This window comes from Myotis daubentonii, chromosome 2, assembly GCF_963259705.1.
Source record: "Myotis daubentonii chromosome 2, mMyoDau2.1, whole genome shotgun sequence".
Classification (NCBI taxonomy): Eukaryota; Metazoa; Chordata; class Mammalia; order Chiroptera; family Vespertilionidae; genus Myotis; species Myotis daubentonii.
The window spans coordinates 36,146,943-36,168,445 of NC_081841.1; the positions used below are offsets into that span (position 1 = coordinate 36,146,943).

The window sequence follows — 21,503 nt, forward strand, 5'->3', positions numbered from 1 at the left end:
GGCAGAGAGTGGCACTTATTCTGTATCATGTGAAAATATCCAGGAGACATCTGTACTGAAGCACTAGTGTGTTTAAATATGAAGAACATTGAAGATATGAAATGCATTTTTCCTGTTTGGCACTCAAACTATACTGAAATAATCCCCAAATTGAATAAAGAATATAATGTTATGGGTTATGCAAGAACTAATATTGGCACACCTGACGAGTCATCTGGAAAAAATAAAGTTGATGCTATACCCTATACCTTACAACTAAATATATTCCAGATAACTCAACATTATAAACAGCCACATCAAAAACACAGACAGAAAACCTACAACCATGAAAATTCTCAGTGGGAATTAAAAAACATCTCAGACTGATCAAGGACATTCTGAAGATAAAAGAGAATGTGAAAAGCCGAAAAGAAAGTAAGTTTCTGCCTACATAAATAAATGGTCACATGGAGAATGAAAATTTAAGAAAAAAATAGTTACTTATAAGCAAAGAGTTCATTTCCTTAATAAATAAAGGGCTAACCAAATTATCAAGAAAAAGAAAACGTTTAGAAAAAGCAAGCAAAGCATAAGAAGTGACAGTTCACTGTAAAGGAAATAACAATGACTTAATCATATAGAAAGGTTCCTTTCCTCATTTATAAAAAGATATATACTTTAAAACTGTAATGATATTTTCTACTTATTAGGTTGGCAAAAATCGGGAGATTTGAGAACATACCACAATTGTCAAAGGGAAAGATAACTCTCCTACATTGCTTGTGGCATGTAAATTGAACAATCTCTACGGAAGACAGTATCTGTCAAAATTAAAATACCCAAAAATTCTACTCCTAGAAAATTACCTTATTCTCCCTCATGTGCAAAATGACTGGAAACAACATAAACAACAGTGGGGTTAAGTAAATTAAAATACAGGCACACAGTAGAATATTATGCAGCCAATGACAAGAGTAGAATGTTCATTCATCTATATATATAAAAGCCTAAGCAACTGTTACGACCGGTCGACTGAATGACCAGTCGACTGAATGACCGGTTGACTGGTCACTATGACATGCACTGACCATCAAAGGGCTGCCCCCTCACGGTCAGGGTGCTCCCACAGCCAACCTACCATGGCCAGCCAACCTACCATGGCCGGCCAACCTGCCACGATCCCTCCCCCTAGCCGGCTGGCCCCCATCAGCCCCTATCTGGACTGGGCGAGATGGCCCCGATTGCCAGCCAGGCCGCGGGACCACATGTGTGCACGAATCCATGCCCCGGGCCTCTAGTTTATTTATAATTACCCATTTATTTGATTCATGCAATAAATATTTTAGTAGCTACTGTGCTCTAGACACTGAGTCAGACTCTAGAACTATGTAACAGATAAGGTACTTAGTTTTACTGCTTTGTAATTTCTGTACTTGTTATATTTACCCTGGATGTGCTAGAAATTCATTGAGGGCAGGAAATATGGTTTGACAGGCTGAATTTCCCCAACAACTAAAAATAAGGTATTTCAGATAATGAAGGATCATTATAAGTCAGTTGAGTTAAATACATGAAAAACTTTATAAGATTTGGTCCTATCTTGTAACATATGCAGATTTAATTTTTAAAAAGTAATAATGGAGTTTTTTAAAAACATAATTACAGGAATGTATTATGCCTAATTCTTTTTACAATCAACTATAACATCCTAGATACATGAAAACAGATATGTTTGTTTTAACAGAGACTAAATTTCTTTTCTCAAAGGGTTAATATTTTATACATGTTCAAACTGGGGGTTGGGGAACAACTGGCTTGAAGATTAATGTTGATTATTCAAACCATTTGTAACAGATATTTTACAGAATTTCCATTTGGAAAAAACATTTTGTTGCCAACAAAGTACCCAATATTAATCCTCCCAAATCATTTGAAGATTATGAAACATATGGAACAAAATTCTTTTTTAAATGCAATAATATGAAAGTCATTCTTGGATGCTTTTTCTCAAAGTACTTCTAGCATATACTGTTATATTTTATATAAATGAGTAAACTGAGTAACAAGGACTGACCCAGGGCATTCATATTTATCCATAGTTGTTATCTTCAAGGTACAAGACGGGTAATGTTGCATGAATTGAGTTGTGATAGTACAGTGTCACAAATGTCTGCTAGCATGCCGGTCTAGAAGGGCTTCAGATCCTGGCTCTGCCCCCACCTGTTCATGTGACCTTGGGTGAGTTACCCAACCTTGTAGAAATTGGGAGGAGGGAAAGAAACTAGGAAAAGTAGATGAAGCTCAGATGATGAGGGATTTTCTAAGCCACGGTAAGGAATATGACTCTTACATGCAATGGAAACTTTTAAGCAGGTGAGTGATTTGACCTGATGTGCAATTTGAGATCATGCTGTTATTTAGGAAATGGACTGTAGAAGACAGGAATGGAGGTAGGGGGTTGAGTAAAGAGACAATTCTGTAGTTCATGTCAGATAATGGTGGGTCTGAACAAGGGTGTCTCACAAGACAAAGGAAAAAATATATACTTTGCAAGTGGAACCCATAGAATCTGATGTTGTGTTTAATGGAAGTGAGCAAAAGGGAAGAATCAAATGTGACCCCTAAGGTTTTTGAAAGAAAATTAATTATAAAATAGTTATTCTTTACAGTGGTATAAAAATATGCCTCTTGCAGCTGTCATATATTAGTTAAAACCCTAGTCTTAGGAAGCTGTAAAAGAAGTTCATTCTCACCTTCAAATGTTGGGAGATAATTATTATGATCCCTTCAGATATCTTTTGTCTAAATATTTCAAGTTTTTTTTAATCACTATTCAAGTAAGATGGGTTTAGATCCCTTTACTACTATGAATGCTCACTTCTGAATGCCTTTCATTTTGGTTATATGTTTTTCCATGATCAGTATTCACCAATTATTAAAAAGATAAATCTAACCATCACAAAGCAGAATTTGCTTTTCACCTTCTTCATTCTAGACAATAGCTTTCCATTAATTTCATTTTGATAGACACTTCATAATTATTGTCTCTCAAATTCAAATAGAGGAGTTAAGGTGCAGATTGATGATGGTATAAGCTAGAATGAAGTGAAGACCATAAGAAAATATAAGTAGTCAAATGGGGTCAAGTGAATATGGGGGTCAGGAATGAGTTCTATGGTGGAATTTGAGGAATGAAAAGGGTGCTGAGAGATGGCCATGGTAGAATTTGGAAAAGGAAAGGGAAAAAGTTATGGTGTGAGCAATGCATGGGGCATGATGGCTGGGTGTGCTGTCACAGAGCAGGGGTGTGAGAACCAGTGAGCAGCGAGGTCAAAAAGGACGAAGGTACGATTGTGCTGTGGAAGCCACGCCACTGAAGACTGGGGTCTCCGTTGTCTCAATAGATAGAATTTCACTTCAGGAAGATTACTCTGGTAGCAGATTTAACTGAGGAAAGAGGGGAGTACAGAACAGTGAATTCCAACACAGGTCCAAGAAGGAAGTAATAAGGGGCTAAATAAGGCTTTATAGAGAGGGAGGAAGGAGAGATACAAATGCAGAGGGCCAGTACGAACAGAATTTCCAGAGCTTTGATAACTGTTCGGATAGAACCTATAAGCACGGAGGAGGAAGAAAGCATGCCTCTCACAAAGATGAAACTGAGGGTTTACACGAAAACATCACTCTTCTAAACCTCTCTTGATCATCGATTTAGAGATTGTTTAAAATTTTTTTATACTTCCCATCACATATGTCTTCATTGCATATAAAAAGTAACTAGAATTTCCCATTACATTGTAAGGTTTCTGGCCAGTAGAGGAAATGGTAGAAAATGAAATCTTACAGTTTAGAAACAAAAGCTATCTTCAGACGAATACAGTCTCAGTGACTATTTTAAACCCCCGAAGCTCTGCTATCCCGCTATGCTTTGACTACACAAGGAATGCCACTGAGGTCGGAACTCAGATGAAAGCACAACATGGAATCTCAAAGTTCTTTGTGTCTGTTTCTAAATGTGATGAACAGCATGCCGTCTGTGCTCTGCGCTGGGCCAACTGGTGTTTCCCCCATTCCATTTGCTAAATACTGAGGGAGGAATAAGAGGAGGAAAATAAGGAAGAGGAGACGGAGAGGGAGAAAGGAGAAGGGGGAAAGGAGAGACTTCCTTAAAGTGTAAAATATAGACGTATACTTGGCAGCTGAGACAATGTGTGCCTGTGAAAAAATATCAGATTTCTTTGCCTTTCCTTTGGATTTTGTCTTTTTACTGGCTAGTCAATTTCCCAGCTGATTTGATCCAAATAAAAATGCTCTTAGTCATGTTTTATTATAACTTGAAAAGTATACTATTAAAAGCTCAGAAGTTATGTAAAAGCATGAACAACAGGACTGGATGCATCTATAATTCCCCCACTCAGAGATAAGCAACATTAATATTTTATTTATAGCCCTCTGGACATTTTGCTATGTGTATCTTTTTAAAATAAAAACTAGCTTCTCTTCTATGTCCTTCTTCATTTTGGACACACATTATGGCCTCTTCCTTGATCTCTTCCCTTCCCTGTTTGAATCACTCAGTCCTGAAACTTAAGAAGGAACAAAATTAAGTGTCAGCGCTGGGCAAGGAGCCCACCAGGAGCTGAGGCGCTCCAGAGCGCTGGTGCCCAGACAGGAGTGGAGGCGCCTGTGTAGAAGGCTGCCAGCAGTGGAGAATCAGAACTTGAGTGGGGTGAGAAGGGCACTGAAGAAGAGCCTGGCAGGGGTGTCGAAGGTGAGGAGGGTATTCACATGACCAAGTGACCCCACACAGAGCGCAGAGACCATGCTAGGTGGAGAGGATGTCCCCGAGAGGGGCAAGCAGCCTGACTTAGAATGCGGGAGCCTCCCCGGGAGGGTGTCAGAGGCCAAACTGGCAGAGGACACATCCTTTGGGGTGGCTAAGCCCAAACGGGCTGTGGGAGAGCAGGGTGTGAGGAAGAAGGGATCCCGGGTTTGGAAGGATCAAGGTGATTCTTTTACTGAAGGAGAACCAGCATGCTTGTGTGTTACGGCCATTGAGTCAGCTCCAATGTCACCCTAAGAGTGGGTGATATCCATAACGTCTTGTCCAAAATAGCCCTGTTCAGCTCTGCAGACTCATGCCCTGGCTTCTTTTATGGAGTCCACCCGTCTCCTGTTCGGCCTCCTCTTTTCCTGCTGCCTTCTATTTTCCCAGCGTTATTGTCTTTTCCAAAGAACCCTGCTGTCTCATGATGTCTCCAAAGGAGGACAGTCTCAGTTTTGTCATTTTCGTCTCCAATAATGTACAGCTTCCTTACAAGCTGAATTTTTCAATTCAGGAATAGTATATATCTCCGTTCATTAGAAATTTTTGTATCCCTCAAAATTGTATTATAATATATTCTCTCCTGTTTCTTGTGAAGTTTTCCCTTAAGCATTTAATATTTTTATTGCTATTGTGAATGATATATTCTTCACAATGTATTCTGTTTCTTTTTAGTATACAAAACAATCTACCAAGCCTCATTAGTCTCTTAGTGTTAATAATTTTCAATTATCCTCTTGGGCTATAACTGCTTTTTAATTTATTGTAATTAAAAGTGAGCGGCCATTAAATTTTGTCAATATAAAATCACTTAAGTATGGGGAAAAGACTAAAAAATGTTTAAATAGTCAGTAATTAGTTAAATCATTTATTCAGTATCCAATATTTACTGAGCACATACTATAACCTTAGCCAAGTTAGCTCATCTAGAAAATGCTGTTGCTGCAACTAAGAAATGTAAATGTGCAATAACCCTACTTAAGAATTAAGTGAGATAATAAATGTGAATTGCTTAGCATTGCACATGGTAAGTGTTCCATAAATGTCAGCAGTAAGGACACACACTGTAAGCTGCCCTTCCCAGTGCCTGCAGAATCAGCCTGTGGAGAGAATGGTCAAGCTCCTCTGACTTTTAAGTCCAGCCAAGCCTGTATTTCTTTTCCCTCCTCCCCTCTGCCATCTATAAGGTGGCCTTAGTTAATATCAACAAAAGAAAATATGAGAGAGAAATCTATGAGAAATTCTTTCTAGAATTTACTAATCCTTGCCATCTGTAATGTTTGAAGCCTTCCACACATAATAGATTCTCAATAAATACTGATGGATGTCAAACAAAATTAGAAAACTAAAAAGTCCTCAATAAGGCCTACTACCAGATGAAGGTATTAATAAGAGTGGCTACTTAATAGACAAGACAATCCCAGAATGAAATTTGAGATAATTAAACAAAACTCATTCCTACAAAATCTCACTGGTTGAAAAGTGCCATATGTAATATTAAGTTTAAGTTTAGAAATAGAACAATTAAACAATAAAAGAATTAAATTTTAACATCGTTTTCTAAAAGAAATATAATAATTCTATTATCCTCTCCAAAATTACACAATATTCAGAATCATTTGCTAATCATTACTGCTAAGCTTTACAGAAATTGTACCAGCTTTCTCACTAAATTATAACTGAAAAGCTGCTTATATTGCCTATTAGCCAAAAGCCTGATTTCTTTAACAAAATGTGAAATCCGACACTGTGACTTACCCACTTCAGCCAAAGTTCTGATACAGGACTCCACAGAGGCCTTCTGGGCTGGGTTTGGCCAGGTGCAGTTGTAAATTCTGAAGGCAGATTGCAGCAGCTGAATAAAAACTGGCTGGTGTGTCTGAAGACAGAAAGAAGAAAGGCACATAGGCCACTAAACCATTAACACACCTGATACAGTATTTATACATTATCAAAGTATAAATGAAACATAATACCTTTTTTTTAGTTTCAGAGCTATTAAATGCATATTAATTCAAAAAATATTTATTACGTACCTACTTCATAAGAGGCATGAGCCAGACAGACACTATAGAAAGTCAATTATTTGCATTTGAACTGTATTCTTAATCATAAAAATAGGGCATTTCTTGAAGTCAGTGACATGAATTTAAGTACATTTTTATAATCTCTGGTTTATTTATCAGTATAAATAGAGAGAAGGTGTTCTGGATGTATTTGTTTGATTGTACATTTTGGTTTCCATATGATGGGTAAGTAGAGGAGACAACAATTTTGAAGTGGTTCAATCAAACAGTTTTAAAGTTTTTCCTAAAGAAAGTATAATTGAAATTATATTTTTATAAGAGCAATATACAGTCATTGTAAAATATTTGGAAACCACTGACATGAAAATCACCAATTATTCTACTATGTAGAGATAATCAGTATCAAAATTTGAAGATAATTACTGTACTGGGTTTTTCCAAGTATGTATGCATGAAAACATGGATGAGTGTATAACGCAATTCTGTGGCCTGTTTTACTCTTACTTCATGATCAGTTTCCTAATCATAAATATTTCTTTTTAAAACATGATTTTTAATAAATACTATGGATACACTGGATTTATTTAGCTATCCCCCAACTTTGAAGTTTATAAATACTTGAATGAAAATCATGCTATATAAAACACTGCTAATTCTTTCAGGACAAATTACTAAAGTGGAATTTTTGAGTAAAAATGCCTATGCAGTTAAATAATTGTGTAATTTATTTCGACAGTTGGCAAACAGTCATTATACAATATGAAAGTTCCCTTTACGCTTAGAGGGGGAGCAAGAATAATTTAACTTGAAGATGGGGCCTCTCTATGTAAAATAAAGTTCGGTAAACTCACAAAGGAGAATAACAGTCATTAGCATGAGAAGTGTCATCCTCAGAAATGTAGGGGATGGCTTCCTCATCAGGTTAAAGTCTCTCCTACGTGAGTGAGGCACATACGTTCCGTGTGGAGGAATGCTCTGCAGGTGTTGGTTTAAGCTACCTGGAGGCTGGTACTGTTGTCTGAGAAAGGAGAACTGAAGAAGCCGCTCGCGATGCTCATGATGGACTCCGTCACACACTTCTCCAGGGCGGTGTCTGCGTGTTTCCTGTCTGTGGTTGTGTTGCAAACCTGGGGGTAAGAATAAAACAGCTTAATACATTCTATCACGTCTTTGAATTATAAGTCAATACTGGGACCTTCTAAAAATGGTCTGAAATGGTGGTTGATAACATTTCTTCTGCCTTTGCAAGTTGCTTTGAATAGAAATACCTCTGCCTAAAATCTGTGGTAACTTCTCCTTTAAATTTGGTTATCATCTCATCCTAGAGCCAGAATCCAGTCACAGACACCCCTCCCCTCCTGCAGCCCCTTCTTCATGAACTGCATCTCCCTACTGTTGGACACAACCTTCTCCCTCCATCCCCAAGCTTAGATTTTCTGAAAAATACCTTTCCACTCAATCTGAAGAAGTCAAAGAGGAAACAGTCATAAGTATAAGAAAGTGCTGAATGTGATTAGTGGTGGCTTATATCTGTACACGTTTTCACTTATAACACCAAGCCCCAACGAGAGGATGCAAACCAGAAAGTATCTGGAAAGGAAAACAGAAAGCTAAAAGAGGGTAAAATTATTTCCAATAATTTTGACTTTTTCATCCCCATCTGGGTGCATTTATGGGTTTGCTTCTCAGAGTAGGCAACGCAGGAAGAGACAATACCAGAGCTGAGGATAAATCAGAGAACATAGACTCTGAACTTTATATGTGATTTAATGTGGCAAAAATTTGTAATTTTGCTAAACAAACTGTAAACTTCCAAGTATGTCAGGGTAGACAAATCGCAAAAGCTAAGATACATGATTAAAAACAAATGAAAAACAAAGATGGGTGATGAAAAGACAAGAAGATAAAAAGAAGAATAAAGGAGGCGGGGGAGCACGCAGTCTGAAAAATAACAGAGTTAGAAAGTTTACGTATCCACTTAATATGGTGGGTAAGTGTTATGGTGGGCATATGCTCCAGATATTTCAATCAGGTGGCTAATCAAAAAAATAAGTAAATGCAATTTAATGTAATATTGCTTTAAAACCTTTTACACAAATAAATCCACAAAAGAGAAATATTCCCTTCTCAAACCATGTGCCTCAATGTTTTGGTTTGGAAAATAACAGCAATTGCTAAATGGAGGTAGAAGAAAGAGCAGAGGGTTTGTCTGTTTTGCTGTTAAGTTACTTCCCATGGGGGCAATTCATTTCTTCCTCATCTATTAAATGACATCTGCCTGACAAGGCCGTATTAGAAGTAATCTCATAGAGTTATTGTAGGGAACAGTGCAATTAAAGGAAGTAAATTGTGTCAAATTCTATAATCATTTCATTATCGTTCCAGCATATAACACAGTACGTGGCATATACAAGATATTCAATAAATGTTGTGAAATGAATGAATCAATTAATTTAAAAAAATGGAAGAACAAGAAAGGACTATTATTTTGTTTTCGGTTAACTTTGGGTTAGGCTATTATCGGTGGGACATCTAAGCAAGGACTAAAATTTAATGTGGCCCCAGAATAATATAAAATCGATTTTCCCATAATGGATATGAAGTAGGATTTATTGCATTTAGTATCTTTCCAGCACTGGCTTTTATAGTGAAAACTTCTGATCAGTAAGATAAAAATATATTAAAGTGGAATAGGTGCCAGACCAATGCTGCCATAAGCAGCCCACATAACCTTCCTCCCCACCCAGTGACATTTCACACAGTTGTGGAGGGCTCTCTGGAGCCAGAGTATCAAACTGCATTACCTAGAAATGCACACTCGCTAAAGAGGCAGCAAGACTTGCTTTAGTCAGTGGATTAATACAAGTAATTTATTTCTAGCTAAAGGCTTCCCTCAAAATCCTGGGTAATGAAAGTCTAAGTTTAAAAAAATTTTTCTTTAAGTAGCCAAAATGTCAGACAAATGTATTTAATTATTAACTCTGCAGACATGGATATTCTGTTGATGAGCTGGCAAAGTTTGGGGTAATAACAGAAGACACATAATTTGTAAATTAGTATATATTTATAACACCAAATTTATTTTTGTCTTCATTTCAGTGCAACCACTAATTATATAGCTATAATCAAGATTTTTTTATTTATGTCCTATTATAATTTTAAAATGCACATAATTTGAACATATCTTCTTCATAATACAAAGTATAATTTTTTAAAATACATATAATTTGAATATATTATCATTAGAAATATAAATTAAGTAGAACGTAAAAAAATATTTTTTTTTAAAGTCTGGGTTTACAAAACTGTGTGGAATCTATTCCTCAATTACTTTGGATAAAGAATTCAAATACTTTTTCAAGATATTTTTTCTGGCCCCAGCATTGTCCCATACACCAAAAGGTTGTGAGTTCAATTCCTGGTCAGGGTACATACCTAGGTTATAGGTTTGATCCCCAGTAGATGTTTCTTTCTCACATAGCATTCTCTCTCTCTCTCTCTCTCTCTCTCTCTCTCTCTCCCTCTCTCTCTCTCTTGTCAATAAAACATATCTTCAGGTGAGGAATTTTTGAAAAAGTTATTTTTTTCTGCCCATATAAATAACATTTTCACCTCTACAGCCTTGCTGTAATATTGTAGAGAGGCAAGATATGTAGAAAGACACTTTTTAAATTAAAATCTTTAAAAACATTTCAGTAAAAAAGAACCTAATAAATAAATAACTATATTTCTTTCTCCTGATATTTATTTTTATTGACTCTTGTCAATAATAAAATCACATCACATTCAGTTAACTTTTAATGTGTAGTACATATATTTTTAAAGTTTCAACCTGTTTGCACACATATATTGCCCATGTAGTGTCATTTTCTCAATACTTATTTTCCTTTTTTTAAAAATCCTCCCTTGAGGATATGTTAGGTTTTTTATTAGATTTTGAGAGAGAGAGGAAGGGAGAGAAAGAAAGAAACATCGCCGTGAAAGAGAAACATCAATCAGTTGCTTCCCATATGCACCCTGACCAGGAATCCAACCCACAACTTAAATATGTGCCCTGAAAAGGAATGAAACCCACAACCTTTTGGCGTATGGGACCAGATTCGAACCAACTGAGCTACCCAACCAGGGCTCTAAATACGTATTTTAAAAGGCAAGATTTATCGATCATTTTAATGCACAATCACACTTTAATCCATTTTTGGGATGAGTTGAGGTATACATAACCCAAAAAAACAATACAAATTATTTTTTTACTTGCTTAGTTTTTCCTTCTTGGTGTAATTTCTCCCCCCCACTTCCCCCCTATTATAAAGACCTGAGCAAAATTCTTTACCTTCAGATTCAGATTTTTTGGGAATATTTCACCAAAAAAAAGGAATCAACAGATGAGGATATATAGACAGTTTTATACAACTTATGTGCTGTGCTATCAACAACCTATGTGTGAAAACACTGTACGTTTCCTCATTACCACAAACTAGCTCTTGCTTTCAGACTCTGCTTGGAGATCAGAGTGAAAGAGAAAGAAGTCAGGTAGCTACTCTGCCTCTACCTCCATCCTCAATATATATGAACTGTAGGAACCCTGACACAATATTCAAAAATACAAAATTATCCACAAACCTAAAATCCAGATCAAACCATGATTGACATCACGGAATCTTTTCTTCTAATCTTTCTGCTCTACCATATCTATTTCTGTAATTAAAATCATTCTAGATAATCAGTTTTGTATTCTTTTTTATATTTATCATGCAATTATTATTAGCACTTTTCACATTAAAAATCTTCAAAAATAATCTAAGTGACTTTATAACATCTTATAGATATAACATAATTTTAAACCATTTCTCTACAATTAAATATTTAAACTATTTCTATTTGTATATTATCATAAGAGTATGTTGTACTCTTTTGACCATAAATTCTTAATATATTTCTAATTATTCCCTGAGGACAGATCCTTGGAAGATAAATTACTTGACACATTAAAAAGGTATAAAGGCTTTTTTTTTAATGTACCTCAAAATATTTTTTAGAAAGACAGCCTAAATCAACACTCTCATCAGCAAGGGATGTGAAACAAGATTTAATACTATCTTTTTATTCTTATACCTCATAGCTGGAAATTGGATCTTATTTTCCTTTGTATTTTTTTTTTTAATATTAACAGTTGACTATTTTTTCAGGCAATTACCTTTATTTCCTCCTCTATAAATCATGAATGCCAAGCTTTTGCTCATTTTAATATTATACAATGTTAGTTTTCCATATATATATATATATATATATATATATATATATATATATACAGGATTATGTAAGGATTATTATCTTTTTGAATATATAACTTTTCCTATTTTGATGTTCTTTATGTTTATGTATTTTTTATGTACTAAAATTTTCAAATAGTGAAACATTTATTATTTTTCTTAGCTAATTTAATTCATTGCTTTTATGCTTAAAATGAACTTTTTAATCCAAAGACATAAATATTTACCTATCTTCCACCCATTTTTATCATTTCATGATTATCTCTAAAATCCATTGCAATTTATATTATATGATGTTAGGTTAGGAGCTGAGTTCATTTCACCCCAAATAGCCAGTGTCCTCAAATGTCATTTTGATTTAGTTCTAATCAACAATTTTGTTGAATACCTATTCCATCCCAAGAATGTTCTACAGAGTGGGGCAAAAGTAGGTTTACAGTCATATTCTTATTTAGTAATTATTGTTTTATTTTTTATACAAACAACTATAAAACCTGCTTTGCCCCATCCTGTACTTACCTGTGATCAATAGGTGAACAAAATATATAAAAATCACTATTTTAATTAAATCATTAATTTGAAAATCCAGGGGAAAGAAAACTACAGCCCATAGGTGAGATCTAGCCAGATCCATTCATTTACATCTTATCTATGGCTCCTTTCCCTTTCGTGATTGCCGTAACAGTTATGATAGTTGCCTGAAAGCTGAAATATTAACTATGTTGCTCTTTATGGAACAAATTTGCTCATCCCTGAAAATGGTTGATCATTTCTTTATTATACATTAATACTTTACATATGTAAAAATCTGTTTCAAGCAATTTATTTCATTTCATTAATACATCTACTTAACTCTATGCTGAGGCCACACTTTGTTTTCAATTTCTCTTTTGAGATATTTTTAGCTGCAGTTGACATTTATTTGTCCCATAAAACATATGGAGTAGCTGCTATGTGTGAGTCACTGCTCTATGTCAGGTAGGTAGCAGTAAATCAAACAGACAAAAATCTCTGGCCTTATTTGTTTCCGTAGAAACAAATACAAATACATACAAAAATGTCAAGTAGAGGAGGTGGGATGAAGTAAGCGAAGGAGGGACAGAGGGAAAAGGCTGCTTCTTTACGCAGAGTGGTCAATGGAAGTCTTTGAAAACTTTTTTTTTATCTTTATTGTTCAGATTATTACAGATGTTCCTGTTTTTCCCCCCATAGCTCCCCTCCACCTGGTTCCCACTGAAGGGTAATCTTTAAGAAGAGGAAGAAGAAGAAAGGGTAAAGATAAAAAATTATGAATGACTAAGTAACAACAAATACATATCTCTGAAGACTTTTAAGCAGGGACCTGAAAGAAGAGAGGAAAGAAGTCATGAGGACACCTGGAGGACGCATGCATCCCAGGCAGACACAAATGTGCAGAGATGGGGAGTGTTTGGCATATTTGAGGAGCAGCAATGAGGCCAGTAGATGGGACAGGGAGCTAGCTAGCGAGAGAACAAGAGGACATGGGGAAGGGGTGGGTGGACAGAGGAGAGGCCAAATCATATAGGAGTTTCACTCTGTGCAGAATCTGAGCAAAGCAAAGGAGAGATGTGAACAAAATTATTATTATCATTCATTTTCATCATTGTGGCTGCTATAGAGAGACTGATGGAGGGAGGGGGCAAGAGTGGAAGCATGGCCCGGCCGGAGTGGCTCAGTGGTTGAGCATCAACCTATGAACCAGGAGATCACAGTTCGATTCCCGGTTGGGGCATATGCCTGGATTGCGGGCTCAATCCCCAGTGTGGGGCATGCAGGAGGCAGCCGATCAATGATTCTCTCTTATCACTGATGTTTCTATATCTCTCTCTCCCTCTCCTTTTCTGGAATCAATAAAAATATATATTTTTTAAAAAGAGTGGAAGCATGGAAACAGGTTTTTATGGCTGTTGCAATAATTCAGATGAGAGTTAATGGTACCTTGGAGCAGGATGGCAGTAATGCCATGTCCAGAAGCAGTCATATTGTAAATATCTCAAGGTTAGAGTTTGCAGAATTTGCTAAAAGGTTGGATTTAGAGTGTAAGAAAGTAATATTTATAGATAACACCAAGATTTTTTGCCTGAATGCTGAGATTGAATGATGGAATTGCCGATTAATGGAATTGCCATTTACTAAGGTGCAAAAGATTTGAGAAAAAAAATAGTTTTTGCAGGACATGGAAGTGAATGAAGAGTTTGAGGTTAGATAGCCAAGCAATGAGGTCATGTAGGCAGCTGGATATGTGAGACTGGACATCTGAGGAAGGGTCCATGCTTCAATTAGCCTGGTATCGCAGTAAGGAGAGTGGGTGAGATTGGCAAGTAAGTGATCGTACACACAGAGGGATCAAGCCTAAGGTTTGAGCCTGGCACATTCCAATGTTTGAAGCTGGAAGGATTCAGAGGAAACAGCAAACTGAGGAGTGGCCAGTGAGGTGGGAGACAAACAGGACAGAACTAATGTCCTGGTGGCCAACTGAAAAAGTGTTTCAAGAAGGAACTGATCAACTATAATCATTGCTGCCAGTGCAGAAAGTATGATGCAGGCCAGGGACCAACCAATCCTCAATCAAGAATAGCCAGACTGTTGGTGTTGGTGGTATAGTGGTGAGCATAGCTGCCTTCCAAGAATAGCCAGACAAGAATGTATTGCACCATCATTATAATTCAGCATGAATGTTGAGGAGAAAAATAGAATTACATCTGAGGGAAAGGTGCTACACAAAGAATAGGTTTTATAGAATATTTTCTACCCTTCACTTCCCTGCATTGCTAATAAAACCATATAAAAATAATCCTTTAATGTGAGACTTTGCAGTAGCTCCTTCCACTTAAGAAAGTCAAGAAAATTAGAGAATCAAACCATCAAAGAAAACCTACTCAACCCTATCGAGTTAAAAAACTTGGAAAGTGTGTTTCTAAGTACCTATAAATTTGTCTTTACACCTACTTCCTATGACTTGGTAGGCTAAGAAAAGGGAGAGTATGCCTCAAGTGATCTATTTGAAAATAAAGTACTCGGACATTTCTTGTTAAGCAATGACTGATGGGACAATGCCATGACACTGTGTTAGGTGTGCCTCTAAGTGATTTCTTGTCTAATTTCATGCTTCCCATACATCATTTAGAGTACTACTGGCCATTATAGAATTTTGAAATTGATAGCAAAATTGGGAACACGTTCAAAAGAAAAAAATATAGTTTGAGGCTAACATTGACCACAGTCCACCTCCCTCCATGTGCTTTCTAACAATGACTCCCAAACCCTGACCCCACAACAATAATCAGTTATAAAGGCAAAGAACAGCATTTCTGCCCTATAAACACCAGTTTTATCTGCATTGGAACGTAGATCTAAGTGAGCTGCCGTTAAATGCTCAGAAGACAGTGGAACAACTTCTCGTGGGTCTAATAGCTTCGCTGCCTGCCAAAATTTGGTGCACCTATGGAACCTGGATGCAGTCTTTGTCAGAAAATCAGAATGGAAGAGATATGTGAGACAATCTAGCACCAGTTTATTGAAGTCTTTCAGAAAGATTTTCTTAGACGGGTCTTAACAAGATCAAAGAAAAGAGGGCGCAAACAGGAAAATGAAAGATACTAGTTAAGGTGACTTAATAGAAAGCATTACCCAAGAGCAAACAACAAGCCTGGTAACAGGCAAACAAAGAGTTGACTCTAGAGAAACAAGAGAAGACAGTTTGAACGTGGTAATGTTACTACCGATTAGTGTTTTATTTGCCTGTTAAAGAAGATTATTCTCCAAATTTCTACTAAAATAATCATATGCCTCATGCTGACAATCCCTGCCTGAGACATGGGGTGCCATCCCAGATGCCATACTTTAAAAAAAAAAAAAAACCTAATTAGAGAGAGTCCAAAAGTATATTGAAAATTATAACAAGCCCAGAAAGACATGGAGAAAATGATGAGAGACATGAGAGCTGTTGTAACATATCTGAGAAGCTGTTATGGGAAAAGTACTGGATTAGGCTGTAGCAGACTTCCCAGCTTGTTACCAGCTAGGCAAGTCACCCTTTGCTAGCAAATAATTTCTCCACAAAGAAGTCAAATCTGAGATCAACGTAAATGATCTTAAGTTCCCTTAAGTTGTACACTGTTACCATTTTAAGTCCTGTTGCTTTAAGTAAACACCTATGCTTTGCTTTACAGGATAAGAGAGCTGCTGCTTTAACATATAAACAAGGGGGAAACAAGGAGAGAGAAAAATGCTTTTTACAGTACAGCTAAGCTGTTGTGGAACTGAATCATTCCTTGTGGATACAGACAGAAGAAATAGGTAAAAAATAGACTACGTAAGAAATCTGGCTCAAAATTAGAGCTTTTAGCAACTAAAACTGTGCAAAAATGGGATCAGTTGTTTCAAAAAATAGTGATATCCTTGTTGGTGGTAATATACAGGCATGTGCTGAAAGCTGTGAACTCTACGACGGCCAGTCTCTTCCAACCCTAAGATCCTATAGTAATTCTTTATGTCCAACTTACCAAATGCCTTTCCTCAAGATTGCCATTTCTCACTGGTGTAAATCAGTTGTGCCAGGATTTCATACCTTTGTTGTAACTAGTCTATGTTAGGTCGCTATTGTGCTTTTCTAGCTTCACGGACATGGTTCCTGGCTCTTGTGGACGTTGGATGCTCTCCCTTTTGGTTATCCTCAACATTCTTATTTGGTGCAGGTCTTGGGGAAACTTTTTGAAATTGCTTTAAAGGCTACATATAACCTTATAATAATAACAGTGATGTTACCATGATATGGATACATGGATAATGTTATTAGCTCTCTTACCAGGTGCCAAGCATGTGCTATGCAACATCTCATTGAACCCTCTCCATAACCCTATGAGGAATGTGTTATTACTGTATTCGCTCTACAAATACGGAAACTCAGACTCAGAAGATTAAATTCCTTGCCCAAGGTAACTGAGCTAATAAAAGGCAGAAGAATCTGGACTTGAACCCTGGCTAATGCCTCTAAAAACTCTACTCTCAACTCCCATGCTCTACGGTAGTGGTTTGCAAAGTGTGGACCCTGGATCAGCAGCTTCGGTGTCACCTGGGAACTTGCTAAAAATGCAAAGTAGCACAACTACTGAATAAGAAACTCTGAGGGTGGGCCTCAGCAATCATGTTTTATTTTATTTTTTTAAATATATATTTTATTGATTTTTTACATAGAGGAAGGGAGAGGGATAGAGAGTTAGAAACATCGATCAGCTGCCTCCTGCACACTCCCCACTGGGTATGTGTCCACAACCGAGGAACATGCCCTTGACTGGAATTGAACCTGGGACCCCTGAGTCCGCAGGCTGATGCTCTATCCATTGAGCTAAACCAGTTAGGGCAGCAATCGTGTTTCAAATAACCCTCCACACAATTCTGATGCTTGAGAACTACTTAGATTTGGGAACTACTGCTCTACTGACCTGAACATTTGCCTAGAAGGCCACATTCTACTTATTTAACCACATTTTTTATATTTTAATTTGAAAGTGTGTGGTAGCTTCTTAACCTTTCTTAAGGGGAGAAAGAGAAATCTTATATATGGTAACGTCAGGTTTCCTGCCCCTTCCCTGAAATAGAAGGGCTGATCCCTTGCCATGCTTGGTTAGGGGGTAAGAGAGCTGCTGCTTTAACATACAGATAAGGGGGAAACAAGGAGAGAGAGAAATGCTTTTTGCAGTACAGCTAAGCTGTTGTGGTTAGACATAATAAGTGAATTGACCAAGAAGATCCTGAAGTTCCCCTAGAGTCTTCAGACAATAAATAATATTAATTGTCTACTTAAAACAGTGAAAATAAAACTCCTTTCTACATGTACACATTTTTTTAGAAAAAGAATGTATACATCAAATGAGAGAGTGTTTCAAAGGCAGCATAATCAGTGGCAGCTATCGTCAGCTTTCTTTGGTTTAAAAAATAAAAATCCCTTTAGCATTGCAGCTCATACTGCCTTGAATGTGACCTTGATCTTTTTCAAGCTTATCTTTAGCCCGTAGCACCGTGCAGCTCTGCAAATCAGCCCATAATCTCTTTACTGTCTCCCTGCACGTGCAGTTTTAAAGCTCAGTCATCGGCATATAAACCATCCTTTACTTCAAGGTCTCTGGAGATACTTGTCACCAATCAGGTACAAGGACTCTCCTAAGGTCACAGCAGGGGTGGGGGAGAGGGGTGGCAATTATGAGTGCTATGTAAATCCTCTATAGAACAGGATGGTATCTCCGCAGGTACAGACTTACCTGAGAAAGGTAATGCATGCCTTTGAGTTCTACAGAAATGAAGTAGAACAGGAACTGCATTCCTTCACACGTGCTTGAACATAGGGGACCTCATTCACCCTGCTAAACGAGTTCCTGGACTGGAATAATGCATGGTTTATTGTATTATCTAAGATTGCTCTTGGATGTCTGGATCTGGAGTTAATTCTTTATTATATTCCCTTTGTCTTCCCTCCTCCCAGAAAGAATTGCACGGAGGCAGTGAACTAATGGGTAACAGTCAGCATACCTTCTTATAAGACAGTGAAAATATGGACCTCACCAACCTCTCTCCTCCAAGTACCTCCCCAGTGAGGCCTATTCACATCTACCAGCACTCAGGAATGCAGGAAGCCAGAGGACTGGGACAGGTCAGCATAATAGGTCCAAGGAGTTATCTATACACTATCTTCTATTAGTGAAACTCCTATTTCAACATTATGTCCCTTAACTTTAAAGAGAAAACCAGAGAAGATTAAAACACACACACACACAAACAAACAAAAAACAACCTCAAATAATAGACCCTAAACATAATCATAATTCAGCATGCAAAAAAAGAGGATAAGCTACACCAGGGGTCCTCAAACTTTTTAAACAGGGGGCCAGTTCACTGTCCCTCAGACCATTGGAGGGCCGGACTATAGTTTAAAAAAAAAACTATGAACAAATTCCTATGAACACTGCACATATCTTATTTTGAAGTAATAAAACAAAACGGGAACAAATACAATATTTGTATTTGCATGTGGCCCGCGGGCCGTAGTTTGAGGACCCCTGAGCTACACTAACTAAAATTAAGTGCAAGCTACCAAAACTATCTTTCCTTTCTTTATCCACTCATTCATTTATTCAATATTAATAGAGCAAAACATATGCTAGAGAGTATCTAGAAAATACCAACCTTCTACACATGTCCTGCTCAAAAAGCCAAGCAAGAGGAAATGGACTCACAGTAAAAAGAAGAACATATTTTGACCGGCAGGAGTAAAGACTCTAAATGGTTCAATCAATGGAGAAGTCTCTGAAGAAGCAACAGTGAGCAACGCTACATCCTGAATCATCTGCTCAAGGTGCTGTCTGTCTGAGGGCCGTCATCAAGACCTCTCGAGATCCTTTCCATCTGGGGTTGCAACTGCACTCATGACAAGCGGTTGTATATAAACTGACCTCTGCCAAATGTCTCTCTAACAAAGGTCAAAAGACCACTAAATTTCCATTTAATAACAGACCAATATAGTCAGCTATAAGAGTAAAACTGAACATTCTGTCGCTCCATACACTGTACTGGGTATTTTGTATACAAAAATCTCACTCATAATCTTATGGAAGTCATTCCCAACTTTTAATATAATGGATTATATCCAGAGGTAATGGGTTTAATTCCAAGTTTTCATCTGGATGCTTAATATTGATATATATATATATATATATATATATATATATATCCTATATAATAAAGAGGGAATATGCTAATTGACCATCACGCCCTCACAAAATGGCAGTGCCCACAGCCACAAGATGGCAGTGCCCAGTCCCCTCAGCCCTGCTGGGGGCCTTGGGTCCTCCTGCACCTTCCACTGACTGAGGCTCAGGCAAACAGGGCCAGCCAAGGCTTGCACTGCCGGCAGTGGCAGCAGCAGAGGTGTGATGGGGACATCGCCTTTCCCTGATCGCCAGGTCACCTCCCACCCCTGAGGGCCCTGGACTGTGAGGGGAGCAGGCCGGGCTGAGGGAACCCCCTCCAGTGCATGAATTTTCATGCACCGGGCCTCTTGTGTGTGTGTGTGTGTGTGTGTGTGTGTGTATGTGTGTATATATGTATGTGTGTGTGTGTGTATATATGTGTGTATATATGTATGTGTGTGTGTATGTGTGTGTATATATATATATATATATATATATATATATATATATATCGACAACTGAACATGAAGTACTGTTTAATGATCAAAGTATGACTTACCCTTGCCATATCCACCAAGAAGTTCTCAAATAATTTCCAAATGTGGTTACTTGTGTAAATCTCTTTCATTTCCACTTCAGTGTCAACGTAACAGTGATTAACGAAATTCACATAAGCAACTTTAACCTGTGCAAGTTTCAAATACAAAAGCACGTGAGTTTTCTTCATTGTTCCTTTTCAAATATCAATTATGAAAAGTTAAATAAAATCTGTGTGAGTTCCCATAATACATTATGGCATGTTTTGTGTCTACCCAGAAAGCAATCCCAACTCCCTTCTTTTACTAAAACACTCCATCCCCTGAGCCATGGTAAACATGTGACCTTGTATTCCATTCTCCTGGGCCCAGAGGTCTTAAACCAAGTCTATCTATTTGAGACACTAGGTGTCAAAACTGCTCCCTTTCCCTCTCCCCTCTTTTTCTCCTCCTTCCTCTCCCTTCCTTCCCCTGCTCTCTCTGACTCTGCCATATTCTTTCTCTCCCTCTCCCTCTCCCTCTCCCTCCCGCTTCCCCAGCCCTTTACTTCATTGCTAAAGTGGGACAAGGTTAAATTGAACTCCAAGAAGCCATCTTCTCCAGGCATGTGGAGGAAAACTATGCTCAGAAGAGAATAAGGCAAAACCACAAAGAAAAAGGGAACAAGAGATGGAGAGAATTCTGACTTTGCCCAAACCTCTTGATCCATCTGAACAACTAACTATCCTTCAAATTCCCAAATAGAGATGTCAACAAAATTCCTGAATTTTTAAAAATTTAAACTAGTTGAAGTTAGGTATCTGTCACTTGTAACCAAGAGAGTTCTAATAAAATGCTTAAATGTATGGACTAAATAATACTTTGTCATCATTCAAAAATATTGAAACTACTATTTCTGAGAAGAAACAGGTTCACAGTTTACAAACAAAAAATTTAATTGTATTATTTTAAGATATAGTAAAATTCCTTTCCAGATTTAGCAAAATTCCTCATAAAGGACTAGGATGAATCTCACCAACTTGTACCATTTTTAAAATGTGTAGGCAGTAGTTTTTTTGTTTTCCATTTTCTTCTTTTCTTTATTTTTATTGAAAATAGGAAGACTGTTACAAATCTACCCAGAAAATGTATGTGTGTATGTGTGTGTATACACACAC

At 37.2% G+C, this 21,503-nt stretch overlaps 1 protein-coding gene across 8 annotated transcripts in view; it reads right to left on the minus strand.

Annotated features, from left to right (window-relative positions):
• ITPR2 (inositol 1,4,5-trisphosphate receptor type 2) overlaps positions 1–21,503 on the minus strand; it is a 439,774-nt gene that overhangs the window by 210,934 nt on the left and 207,337 nt on the right. For all 8 annotated transcript variants that reach the window (XM_059682415.1, XM_059682414.1, XM_059682412.1 and 5 more), the window contains 3 exons: positions 20,370–20,495; positions 7,830–7,958; positions 6,563–6,683 (listed from right to left, as the gene is read on the minus strand). In XM_059682415.1, the coding sequence (XP_059538398.1) occupies positions 6,563–6,683; positions 7,830–7,958; positions 20,370–20,495 (376 nt within the window). The remainder of the gene's footprint in view (positions 1–6,562; positions 6,684–7,829; positions 7,959–20,369; positions 20,496–21,503) is intronic.